This window comes from Jatropha curcas, chromosome 3, assembly GCF_041381405.1.
Source record: "Jatropha curcas cultivar XTBG-Jc1 chromosome 3, XTBG_Jcur_1.0, whole genome shotgun sequence".
NCBI classification, from domain to species: Eukaryota; Viridiplantae; Streptophyta; class Magnoliopsida; order Malpighiales; family Euphorbiaceae; genus Jatropha; species Jatropha curcas.
In genome coordinates, this window is record NC_143153.1 from 29871945 (window position 1) to 29885924 (window position 13980).

At 33.2% G+C, this 13980-nt stretch overlaps 1 protein-coding gene across 1 annotated transcript; it reads right to left on the reverse strand.

The window, feature by feature from the left end:
* Nucleotides 1-1713: 1713 nt before the first annotated feature.
* Nucleotides 1714-12594, reverse strand: LOC105639833 (casein kinase II subunit alpha-2). Its single transcript, XM_012223997.4, has 10 exons — nt 12130-12594; nt 11192-11321; nt 6870-7064; nt 4605-4762; nt 4121-4211; nt 2921-2986; nt 2744-2826; nt 2590-2653; nt 2444-2512; nt 1714-2029 (listed from the first exon to the last, which is right to left on the reverse strand). The coding sequence occupies exons 1-10, from the start codon at nt 12513-12515 to the stop codon at nt 1973-1975; spliced, it is 1299 nt and encodes a 432-aa protein (XP_012079387.1). The 5' UTR covers nt 12516-12594; the 3' UTR covers nt 1714-1972.
* Nucleotides 12595-13980: the final 1386 nt, after the last annotated feature.

A 13980-nucleotide genomic window follows, 5' to 3' on the forward strand; every position in this document is an offset into this window, starting at 1 on the left:
GTCAATTGACCTAAAGGCTCTGAACTTTAAAAGAAAATTATTCTATTCCACAAAAAAGAACTGCAGAATTTAACTAAAAAAAGAAGAAGAAATTAAAAGTAGTACCCAAAATTTAGAAAGAATAAGAACCACAAAGATTGGAAGCTTAACGCAAATTATCAACAAAATATTCTATAATTAGTACCAAAATGACATAAGCACTTTACAACAAGATAATTGCTTTTGTTATGTTAGGAACTAATTCCCAATAAAATTTATATTAGAAAATCAGAAATCCATATATGGAAATTATAATAAAATAAAGCCTTGAAAAAAAAAAAAAAAAAAAAAAAACTGATATTTGAAACTATTGAAAGAAGAATATCAGCAAGCAAGCAGAGAAATCCAACCCCATTGTCAAAAGTTAAAGGGATAAGATAAGGGCAAAGCTACAGAAGGAACCAAACCCATTTTTGTAGTATTGCATTAGCAAGAAAAAAAAAATGATGCATACCCAAAAGAAAGAAAGAAAGAAAGAAACTGATGGCATTAAATGTTGAAAAACTGAATGGCTAAATTAGGACAATATAACGTTTGCAAAAAATAATACAACGGAGACTGCACAATTTATGGAGGGATACCCTTTGGCCTGTGTGCCTCTATTCCATAATAGTTTGTGTCTGATTTTTCAAATAATAAATGCATTTTACGTATTCATGAATTTTCCGTTACATTTATTTTTTATATTTAAAATGGATAAGTTAGCAAATAGTAGTCAGTAAAACTTCTTCCACGGGATAACGTTAGCAGCAGCTTTTGAATTGACTCTCTGACTTTCTGACTTTGCTCCCACAACCGTTCCTGATTTCTTGCAACTTGCAACCAAGCAAGGTAATACAGTAACAGTAACAGTATGTCTATCAAAACGCCTATTCAGGCATGTAACCCTAGCAGTTACTTGCCCATTAGTGGATTCCAGTTGTCATCGTAACTTACTGTATAATAAAATAGATAATTACCCCCTTATCCGGGACAAATCTCAATTTTGTGATTCACTTAAAAATCTTTATTGTTGGAGTTAGAATGAAAAAATAATAATAATAAAAAGGGTTTTCATTCTAAAAATTAAATATAACCACACTAAATTAAAATATTTCTTATTATTATGTTTTTTATATTAATATTTTTTTAGTATTAAAAAGAGAAATTCAGATTAAATGTACATTTATCACTAATTAAATATAATAATTTTATTAATATTATTATTTATTAATGAAGGTTCTAAAACTTCTCTAAAAATACAAGTTATTAAATTAAAAATTGCTCATTTACTGTTGGGTAAATTGTTTAGTAAATCTCAATTTCAAATGTATTTACAATTCTAGTACGAAAAGAAAATCAAATCCAATAGCCTCCAACTAAATTGCAGTTTATTTGAAATGAAAACTACTAACGAAAATTTTCCTTTAAATTTTACTAACGAAATTTTCATTGAATAAAAAAACTATAATAGGGGGACAAGGCTCGAATAATTGGATTTTTTTTTCATTTAAAAGAAAATAATCCACTGGGTTCAAGGTGTTATTTTCAGACTCCCAGATCCAGAAAAAGAAACTAGTGGTGAATTCAGGTTTGGATCCCCCTTTTGAATACTCATAAAAAGAATATAAATGTTTACAAACAAAGATATATAACAAAATATGGATACTTCCCCTAAATCAAGAAACTGCAGAATAAAAACTGTAATAAAATTCGTTTCCTGAATAAAGGAGCACATAGTGAACTTACAATAATAAAGCCAGAAATATCTAGATTTAGAAATCTAAATTGAGCATTAAAAAATTGACTCAGTTTGTAACAACAGAAACATGAAAAGGTTTCCTGGATGCAAGCTCACCAACACATTATAAGTTCAGTCAGATTACAAGGGAAAAGACCCTGACAAAGCGCAGAAGAAAGATGCCGTATCTTGACAGCATCCTGAAATTTGAAACTACGTACGAACCCTGCTGCTTTCTGCATTTCTAATTGGATAGAAGTAAGGATGGGCCTGCATAACAACAAGGTCATTAACTTAAAAACAGTCATGTGATTTGATGAAACAAGCAAACAAATAATTAGGGGCAGCATCTGCTAGCCTGCGAAAACACATTCCAATAAACCCAAAAAAACAAAGGGCAAAATTCAGCCCAACATATTCATATGCAGATGCAGTTCACTTAATAGATCAGACTATTTGAGGCCTGTTTGGTCCTGTAGTTGCTGCTTCAGGTCAAACAGGCTCTTATCTTGATGTTTCATGTCGGTGAGTCATCAATTATGGAGGCATAGTATTAAATCTCGAGTCTAACAATAGGAATGATAATAACAGCAGAAATTAAATAGTCAAATACTACGAATTTGCAAGTTTGGATCAATTAGTCAAGTGTTTCTATAGATAAATGTGAATGGAAAAGGGACTTACCATTGCTTCTTTTGCAGTAGGCCTTTCTTGGTGATCATATCGCAGCAACTTGTCAAGGAAGTCAACAGCCTTCAAAAAAGAAATAGCGCAAGCATTTAAAACAAGTATAATGCAATATAAACTATTTACATACTGTAAGTTTCTACCTCAGGAACTGCCAAATGCTGATTGTCAACATTAATAAACTTTGTCCATGGTTTCCGGCTATGCCTACGCCAAGAAGAAAATGATCACAATTAGGACAACCAGATATCTGAAGAAGATGGAAAACTGGTAGATGTATCAAGATGTATCATCTACCTGCCAACTAAAGCTGCAAGATGTGGATCCAACTCTATGCGGTACTTGTTCAAATAAGCATTTAATTCATCTGTTCCAAGTACCTGTCATATAAAAAAATGAAAATTATAGTATCTTGTTTAAACATTTGATACTGATTTTTTTTTTTTTTTTTATAGTATATAAGCGTTGACATACCTTGGCTATTTTGACCAGTTGATCATAATTATCATGCCCATAGAAGAACGGCTCCTTACGGAATATCTGCATAACAAGAGACACAATCATAAGCATAACTAAAGGGCACAAAATTATTGCAGGGGTCCAAGAGCCTAAGTACAAGGCGCAAAGCATAGGTGCACATCAGAATGAGACTGAGGTGCACATGTGGTCACATTAATAACGTAAAAGATTTAGAATCGTTGCGTAGTCTTTTTAAAATCTAAATATAACTAAAAATATAGACATTTTGTCTTTGAACAGTTAATCCTAAGGTAGCGAAGTTGAACTAAATCTGAAAAAGGAAAGTTAGGTCATGGCAATTAGATTATAGAAAATCTACAAATAGGAAAGTTAATCATGTCCATCAAATCATAAGAATAGTTAAGAGAAAAAAAGGATTGAGAGTTTAATTAAATCCTAAGAAAGCAAAATCAATAAGAATAGGAAGCTCAGCTAATAACAACCAAATCTTATAGACTAGTTAAGTCTAATGGGAATTTCTTTGTAATGAGTTGGAATCTTATATACATTCATTTATGTGAATAACTTAGTGTGTGTCCATAATATACATAATATGGTAAGTTAATCCCTAAAATCTTGTAAAGAATTGCCTTGATGAAATAACTTAAAGGGGTGGGGGGGGGGGGGGGGGGGGGGAGAACATGTGGTCTCCTTATGCTGCTTGGGGCATGCACCTGTTAAGGTGTGTGGCTGATGTAGGTCACCAGCCTTCCAGGGTGTAAGGCGCCAAAGCCTGTGCACTTGGCACACCTAATAACTATGATGAAGCATCACAAAGCTCAGTGGTATTATGTCATTTTTTAATCCTCCATGTTATGTCACCCATGAAAGAGTATGCAAGAAGAGCAAGAATAACTTGTCTATTGCATCACCAAGAACATAAATCTGAGATCCTTATTCAAATGCAAAATCTCTAGCAGGCCATCCAAGGGAGCTATTGAGAAGTCCATCATCAGGACTCAGTCCAAGACTTGTTGGAAAAATAAGTTGGGTTCCACTTCCAAACACGCCGTAGAAGTGTAGAAGTAGAATTTGAAATAGTGAGAAGTTTATTTCAAACCATACTCAGTAATCATGCAAACAGCACTTTTCCACATTTAAAAGATGAAAGAAAAAGAAGGGGATGCATGGATGGTAGAGAAGGAAAGAACTCACCATTCCAGCAAACATGCAACCAAGACTCCACAAGTCTAACGAATAATCATAGTCTTGCAAATCAACAAGAAGTTCAGGGCCTTTAAAGTATCTGTAAATTAGACAAAAATAAAAAATAAAAATGGTTAAAAAGACCCTGGAAGCAAAAGCTTCTGCAGTGCTGGTAGCAAACACAAGCATTTGCATGCAAGTGTGATCCATACAGCATCAAATAATACTGACAGCTGATGAGTCAAAGTTATTAGAGATTCATCAATAAATGACATGCAATAACCCATCAAGAAGTCATCTTTGGTAAAAAATGTCAGCTGCATTGCATTATGTTATATGATGGCCATCAGGTTATTTGTTGAAGGTACAAATTATATGAGGAGGGGATAGAGCTTTACAAAACGGAGAGAGAGAGAGAGAGAGAGAGAATGACCAAAGATTATGGGAACATTACATTGGGAACTTGAATATAAACTATCAGATGGAAACAAACCTTGAAGCAACACGAACATTGTATTCTTTGCCAGGATGATAGAACTCTGCTAATCCCCAATCTATAAGGCGAAGCTTCCTCTGCTCATGATCAATCATGACATTATGAGGCTTCACATCTCGATGCATAATACCTTGTGAGTGGCAATAATCCAAAGCCTACACAAAGGATCCATAACAACTTAGAAACTAGAAGTATGGCAGCATTAAAAAGAGAAGCGTGAAATGGATGTGACAAGTAATTAAGATATTTAACAATGTAAATAAGCATTAACCAACAATAGGAAGAGAAGATAAATCAATTTCCACTTTAAGTTGCAATAAATCAGATTGTAGCACCAAAATCTAAAAGAATGTCAAAATGCGCTTGCAATCCATATATATGGACCAAATCTAAAATTTTTTGGCAATCCAAAGAAGCCACATAAAAATTTCTCCCGTAGTAACCATGAGGCTGCATCCATTCTGTAAGGAAAATTGTGTCAAGAAGAAACTTATACCATTTTTCCTGCCTTTTACAAACAAGGAACTGCATGATAACGGTTAAGCTTTTCAAGACTTCTGAAAAAGAGAGTGTTATTACTCCCCCATTTTGAGGTAATGCCCCACAACAATCTGAAGAATATATATTGTAGATAACATGGTGCCCAACAAGGAGCATTACACAAGAAACCCTCCAAATACAAAAACAATTATAAGTCCAAAAATGTCATTAGCATAACTTGCAAGGCTAACTTATTCAGATTAACAGCAGCAAGTACGAGGAAGAGAAGGGGAAAAGGGGCAGTCAATACGATTCTAACACATAGTGCAATGTGAAATATATAGATTTCACACAGAGAGCAAGCCCCACATGTTATTATTTTTTCTGTTTTTTTAATTTCATCACTGAAAGTCTGCTAAAGCAAAGTTAAAAGTGCTAATTGTAGATAACCATAGTTAAAATGTCAATTAGATTCCTCAGCATCCTAAGTAATATTTCTCTAATTGAAAACTAAAACATATAACCTGAAATACGTAAAAAACTGAGAGAAGAAAAAAATGAGGTAAGTTTGAAACTTTAAACTCACTCCAGCTAATTGATGCATAAAATACAATGGAAATATGGTGCGCGTGAGTGTTTCATGTAGATATAGACCCACTACATGCATATTATCTGAAGGCATGAGAAGCCAAATTCATTTTGGTATAACATGAGATAAACAGGAATATTTCAGCCAAAAAGAATTGTTTAGCAGAGAAGCTATAATAACAAACAAGGTCAAGCCAAAGCCAACAGCATCACTAACTTATCAGCCAGATAATAAAAACCAAATTTTGCGGGAGCCCAATGCTTTTTATTCTAACAGTTCATAAAGCATACTCAGTATGACGCCATGCTGACTATAAACAACAACAATATGCGTGCAGCAATAACAGAGTTACTAACTTATCAACTAGAAGATGAACAGAAAATATCCAAGAAGCTTGACACCTTTATTGCAACAGTTCCTAAATCACACTCCATATTTGGACAGGCAGGCCGAACCAATAACAATATGCCAACAATTATAACATTCCAGGAAGCACCAATAAAACAACTTGGCCAACCTGATAACATATTAACAGGACAGCATTACTTCACATTCTGCACATTCATTTGAAGAAATTCAAAGAAACACAACACTAACAGCAAAACACAAGCATTTGTCTTCGAATTCTCATCCTTGATCTATAACACCTCAGTCAATTCCACTGCACACTCAAGATAGTTTCATGTCACTTGTGTACAGATCTGGATACATCCCAACCCGTCACAAGATATTGTCCTCTTTGGGAGCCTCGATAGTCATCCTCTCATGGTTTTGTTTTGAAGTAGAGACTTTAGCGCTCTACCCAAAAGGCCTCTTGCTAGCCTACAGAATCTGCACACTTCCATCATGTGCTCATCCAATAAGGGATTAACCTAAGGGTGTTACACAACTATTCTTAAGGGACTCAGTGTCCTCACCAAGTTTTTCCCCACCACTGGACAAAGAGAAAAGGGTTGGCTCCTATACTCCGGAGAACATTTGAGAATTTCAAATTCAAATCTAGTAATTAAATTATACATAGAACATAATCAATTCAATCTTCAAGAACGGGAAAAAAAATAGTAGTTTAGATGACAAGGCAGGTCAATGTCAATCTATCTTCCATTTTTACCTCAGATACCATTTATGAAAGATTAATATACATAACATACATTCAGCTCCCAGTGTAAGATAAATGAAAAATGTGTACTTACCTTCAGAAGTTCATAAATGTAATATCGAATGTCATAGTCTGAGAGTGTTGGGTAAAGCACTTTAAACTCAGTATTATTTACATATTCAAAAATAAGACTTGGGGTCTTTGATTGCTGATCTCTAACGATATCAAGCAACTTCACAATATTTGGCCCGCCACAGAGATTCTGCAGTATTTTAATCTCCCTCTTAATCTGCATTCAATATAACTAAAAATTAGTCTAGCAAAGTCATCCTACAAAATAAGCACATAAGCTGAAAACATTCAGAAAAAAGTAAATAAAGTTTATCTTCTACAGTTGCAAGCAATTAGATCTCTCTTTAGGAAAATAACTGATAAAACCCATGACTACAAAAAAAGTCATATAGAATCAATGCTCACATCATAACCAAAGAATTGTAGAGCTGCATGTCTACTAATATAATGATGATATATTGGCCGTCAGAAGCAGATGTTTGAAAATGTCTATCCAGATCCTAAAAAATGGAAAGTAAATATATAGCCCAAAATACAGGAACAAATTTCATAAGATTAAAATCCAGATGACAGTTGCTGACAGATGACTTCAAAATCCTACAAAATAACATGGCTTTATAGCATGATTGCCCAGTCAACAAGGACTAAGGGAAACAAGTACAGGAATCAAGACATGAAAGTCTCCAAAAGCATCCAATAAAAAATATTCATTTGAACAATCTCCTGAATCCCATCTGGTATATTGATCTTTGACAAAATGAATAACGCTCTAACTTCATTTTAAAAGCATTTCTTTCTAACATAAAAATAAACATATTATTTTGCACCATTTGATGAGCAAACAGGGATGGCATGCTTTACAATCTTAGCTAACTGCACCTATCTTCACCAAATAAAGCAAATAATGTCACCCATGTTAACAGGGCAGCTCAGCCATGAAGTCACCCCAAATAAATGCTATATATTTTATCTATAACAAATATAAAAGTAAAAAGACGTAAAATATTTGTTTAAGAAATTAGGACATCAGAATTCTATTACCAAAAGTCCCTTTAGGGTTAACTTAAGTTGTTATTTCAAATTGGAATTCTAATGTTGTTTTGTATTGTTATTAGTTGGTTTCAAATTGGAATTCTAATGTTGTTTTGTATTGTTATTAGTTGGATGTAGGACATGAATTCATAATTAAATTTTGGTTGGTTAAAACTTACAAGGATTCTTAATGTTTGCAGCATATATTTTATTATTTTAATTGATCAAATTTCCTCATGTGCAGGTTGTAAACAGAAATGTTTGCCATCTAGGTCTGATGAGCTTTACAAAGGGAGTAATGATGAGACATAATGAGTTTAGGAATAATGATAAAACAGATTTTAGGCAAAAGCTTTGAGAGGCAAGTTGCTTCAAAATTTCAATTTCTACTCTACACACATTTAGATTTTAATTAAATATATAGCTAGTTCATCTTGGTAATTTCGCTATAGCTATAGCATTTCATTTTAATAAAGATGACGCAGAAATCCTTTTCCTTTCCTTTTGCATTACATATACGAGTGAATTTCCATTTGTACGTCAACTGTTCGAAATCTCATTATAATACAAATCAAATAATTATTCTTGATAATTATTTTTTTTATTGGATAGGAGTGTTCTTAAATCTAGCACTACATTATTCTTTTATTCGATTCATAGTGTTTGTGAGAGTAAATTATTAATGAAACAAAAACAATTGTACATTGCCTTTCCTTCAGATAACTATTTTGATAAAAAATTTTAGGGAATATATGCAAGGGTGACACAAAGGCTTTTAAAAAGCAATTTAACAAGGATGATATGCAAATATCAATAACCATACAGTTTTAAGAGAACACGAAAAAATTAGAGCTCAAAATATATTTAAAAGAAAAAAAAAAGAATCTCCCTATATGTTATATTACACCTAATTCAAAGAATTCAAACCGGGGTTTGACTATTTTTAGTTTTGGCCATCAATCTACTGCAACTCTCATCCTTTGCCTGAGCCTAGGACTTTCTATGCTTTGCTAAGCTCACACAGACTCAGTATTCAGAAGGTAACATGATAGATGAAGATGTAACTCATAAAATTAAAATAGGATGGATGACATAGAGAAATGCTACAGGTGTGCTATGTATAAAAGATATCTAACAAAGTAAAAAACAAATTTTATAAAATGACGGTGAGACCTGCGAAGTTACACGGGAATGCATCTTGGGCCCTGAATTCCCAACATGTTCATAGAATGAATGATGCAAAGCTGAAGATGTCAAGATGGATACGTGGTTACACAAGATTGGATGAAATTAGAAATAAGAATGCCTACCAAAAGGTGCGAGTAGCACAAGTTGGAGATAAAATAAGAGAAGGATGTCTAAGATATTTGGTAATATCCTACTAGACCCTCATGCTCCAGTTTGTAGATGTAAAACGTTGATAGTCAAGGATGCTAAAAGAGGAAAAAGTAGACCTAGAACCATATGGAGGTAAGTTTCAAAAGATCTGTTGTTTCTATACTTTATTGAATATAGCAAAATAGAAACAAAAGGCTCATATAACTAGCCTCAACTAGTTAGGGACTGAGGCTCAAATGTTGTTATTGTGGTATTACACCTACTTATTCTAAATATAATTTCTACTTTTTATTCCTACCATTATATAAATATTATTATAATTCCCCTCATATTAATGGTCTTTTCATAGTTAATAAAAATAAAGTTGTTTGTCAAAAAATTCTAAGTTTAACCAAATCAATGTGTTTACATTCAACTACATGATTTCTCATATGACATAATAAAAATCTCAATTTTCATAGCATATATAATGTGCAAAGGTGTATATACTTTTATCTTCCCTAAAAAAAAGAAGAAAAAGCAAGCAGCATACCCACTTCTAGAGACACCACATACCTGAGCTATGGACACGTGGCAAGCAAAAAAATGGAATTCATATCTAACTAATTTCCATCCCTGTGCTTAAATAAACACTAATGTTCAACACAAAGTTGGCCTAAATTTCTGCAAATAACATTACTTGTAAGACACCTAGTAAGACATGCACTAAAAACATATTCACAAAGTGCAACCAAATGCACAAGTATTCACACACTATCTTTTTAATGGTTCTTTTTACTCAACCAAGTAAACCACTGGTTTCTCATAGTACTTGATATGCGCACTACATTTGAATTTATCTTAAAGAGTTTTTTTTTTTTTTTTTTTTTTTTTGGCCTAAGTGCTAAATCTATATCTGCAAGGATAATCTAGGCACAATGTTCAATAAACATAGCCAAGGTAAACCTAAAAAGCGTGGATAGAAATGAATCCAACTTTTCAACAGAAGAATTTCAAAATAGCTAGTTTAAATTGCTCCGCCCCCCCTCCCTCTCTCTCTCTCTCTCTCTCTCTCTCTCTCTCTCTCTCTCTCTCTCTCTCTCTCTCACACACACACACACACACACACACACACACAATAAATAAATAAACACATATAAAAGGTCAAAAAAATATATATTTTCTATATTGCATTAACACATATAAGGAAAATATCTAGAAGCACATTTGAAGTACCCCATACTAACAACCTGCATTATGGGTTCTAAGCATCATTTTGTTTTTCATTTTTTTTCCCTTAGTTTGCAAACTAGCCATTAATAATAATCTACAAACTAACGGCAGAATTTGACCGTATTATAATCACAGCAACAACCATTTACCAGCAATGAAAAAAAACAAGTAGCAAAGTGGTATTATATGTATCATTTTCAACCACACCTAACCAATCCACGTGTGAAGTTAAATAAAGCTGAAAACCCTAAATTCCAATTAATTGATCATAATTACTGTTTCCTAAATTTTCCTTTTATTTATTGTGAAATGATCCCTCTTTCCTTTGAAAATTTAAATTAACTCTAATTGCTATTGTGGCACATGTATAATAGAGTAGATTTTTTATTCAATAATTTAGTAAATGTTGTGTCAAGTATTCAATGAAAAATTCCCTCTTATAAATATATGATATCTCCAAATAAATGGCAAACAAACTTCTATATTGTCTATATATTCTTCAAGATAAGAACAAATGCTATAGATGAATAGATGGAACCAAAAGGATAAAAATGAATGAAAAATTCAACACTGCACAATTCTTGACTTCCAACAATTATACTCATTTAATAAGATAACCATCTACATAAACAATAGCACCAGCAGTCTGTCACAGCACTGCGCCAAGCTCAACTCCCAGCTGGTGCAATCATTTACTTGTTTAAAAAATTCAAAAATAAATAAAATACAAGAAAATGACTGATGCAAATTACTAAGGTTCACCTTCTTCTTCTTCACAGGTTTGAGAATCTTAATGATGCATTTCTCATTATCAGTGCAATGGACGCCCTCAAAAACCTCACTATATTTTCCCCGTCCAACCTTCCTCACCACCTCGTAATCATCCTGCTCCCTGGAAACACCATCAAACAACTATAAGACAAAGTAACTGAAAGACAGAAGGGAAAGAAACGCAGAGCGCAAAAGGGACAAAAGTTCCAATTAATATGCTTTGTATAGCTGATTACTTAGAAGGTATTTGTTGAAAATGAAGATTAGTGCTGAAAATATAACACTTGAATTTTAAGTGCTGAATAATTTAAATGATGCAATTTATTGAACAGCCTATTGAGATTGTATTTAGTGCAAAATTTAAGGAGAAACTTTTGACTTATCATTTTAAGTTCATTTCAGCTTAATCAAGACTTCTAAGCGATATACATGTTAGCATTATAAGCAACTTAAAACTAATAAGAGCTGAATGTTGTTATTAAACCCTACCCTAGAGAAAGCAATGACCTGAACCCAACCACACCTATATCAACTATTTAACTTAATCACTTCCATAGCGTTGTCACCGTTAGAACGAAAACAGAAAGCAAATTAACAGAAACATGAACCTGAATCCCACCTGAAGTGAGCCAGGTACACAAATGAACTACTATCACATAATACAGTTTCTTGGAGTGGTTAATATGAAATTATTCCAAGCATAAAACCAAGGAATTGTATACTCAATCGTAAATACACTACCCAACTGGAAGCAAAATCCGAAATGGTTAATTAAATATGCGTGAAGTTTCATCGCATGGCAAATAATGATCCAAATTTCCCAGCAACAACTAATCCATCCATCTAAATTAAAGTCAATTCCCTTTACTTTTCAAGGCAATCAAATAAAAGAGAGCAAAACAACTCCTAAAAACAACAAAGACAATTACCCCCATTGGACAGTAAGGGACTCGTAATCCCAGTACTCCTTAGGCCGGATAACATTAACATCACCGTAAACCCTAGCTTTGGAAGGGGCGCCAGGGCGGCGAATTGATTTCCCGATTTTCTGCGCCAGCGTGTCTGGCAACGGAGCTAACGACTTCGAGCGATGGAGGCCTACAGGCGGTTGGCGCTGTTGCTCTTGCTTTTGGTGAGAGAAAGTGGCGCCAGATGCGAAGCGACGCAATAAGGTAATTGGCGATCGAGAAGAGAAGAGAAGGGAAGGAGAGGGAGACTTAGTTGTAGAAGGAAAGAAGAGAGAGAAGAAAGTTGTGTTGTTATGGTGCCGATGATGGAAGATTGTGAATTGCTGTAGCAGAGGCCTTATGGCCATCAAATCGTAAATTAGGGAAAAAAGGTGTTTGTTTTAAGTTAGTCGGAACCGGAATCGCTTTCTTTCCCCATCTCATTTTTATTTTTACCTTTTTCTTTTTGCTTTTTAATATTCCCCTCTTTTCTTTTCCCCCTTCATTTGCTAATTAAAATAAATCGCTAAAAAGAAAAATGAAATAGACGATGCCGTTTGATCGCATTTGAGTTTGAGCCTTTGATTTGGGGTACTGCACACGACATCGTTTTCTGGATTGCAACAAAAAATTCGGATAGGAAACGTGGAACAACGAGTTGTTCAGAGTTGCCAAATTAAACTAATTGGCTTTTGATTGTTTGGTAACAGAAATTGAGCTTTGAGTCGTAGGTAGGCAATTCAAGTAGGATTGAATTTGTAGCTACTATTCTAAATTGTGTTTATATTTTTTATTGACTTCTGAAAAATAAATTTTTTAAAATGCTAACAGTGCTAGAATAAACAATTTGTAAAATACATTCGCATGAATACGTTTCGCATTATATAAAACATTGTACTAAATATTATTTTTTTTAACATTAATATCTATGTTTTTGAAAGAATCTATTTCGAGACTTCCATTTAAACAATTGTTTGTCTGGTTTAAGTTTTTATATTTTTTTATGTTGAGTTCTTAAATTTTTTTAATGTTTTTATTCCGATAATATTTTACGACAAAAGTTAAACTATTAATATTAAGAAATATCCTACTTTGGGCTGGATTGCAATTAATTCTGATGGGTGCTCAAGAGGAAATCTTTGCCCTGGGGGTTGTGGTGGTGTGCACAGAAACTCAGAACTTCTGATGAATATAGATTATGGGTTGGGTCCATGAGAAAATCTCTATAAAAGGAGACAGTAATAAATCGAAAAATGATATTACTCTCAGACATAATAAAATGGCACATTGTTTGTACATACATCGGACTACTCCTCAAAAGAAGAAAAAATCTACACTATCATTTTTGAATAAAGCCGTCTCAAAAGACAACTAATCTTATCCAATCAACGTGGCACCTAGTAGATTCCTACATGGTTTCTGAAACTTTTACAACTTCAGTTCACCGACAAATTAATATTGTGAACTCTATTCTGGTATTCTTCTAAAAAACAAATTATGAACTCTATTATTTTGATCCACTATTCTACGAATTAAAATTATGAGTGAATCATATAGATTTAAAATATTAATTTCATATTCAAACCAAAATTAAACAAAATAAAAAAATAAAATTGAATTTCTTAATATAAATCGCACATAAAACCTTAATTGTCATGGTTAGAGAGGTATCCAAGATCAAACAATTCCCATGTGCAATACCTTTCTTTATTACTATTTTAATTAATTGATTTATTTCATGCACTTAATGAATTTTGTAATTTACTTTGTAATATGGTTTTTAATGGGCTGGAAATTTTTGTGTTGTACTATGCTTTTAGCAATGTCTACAAT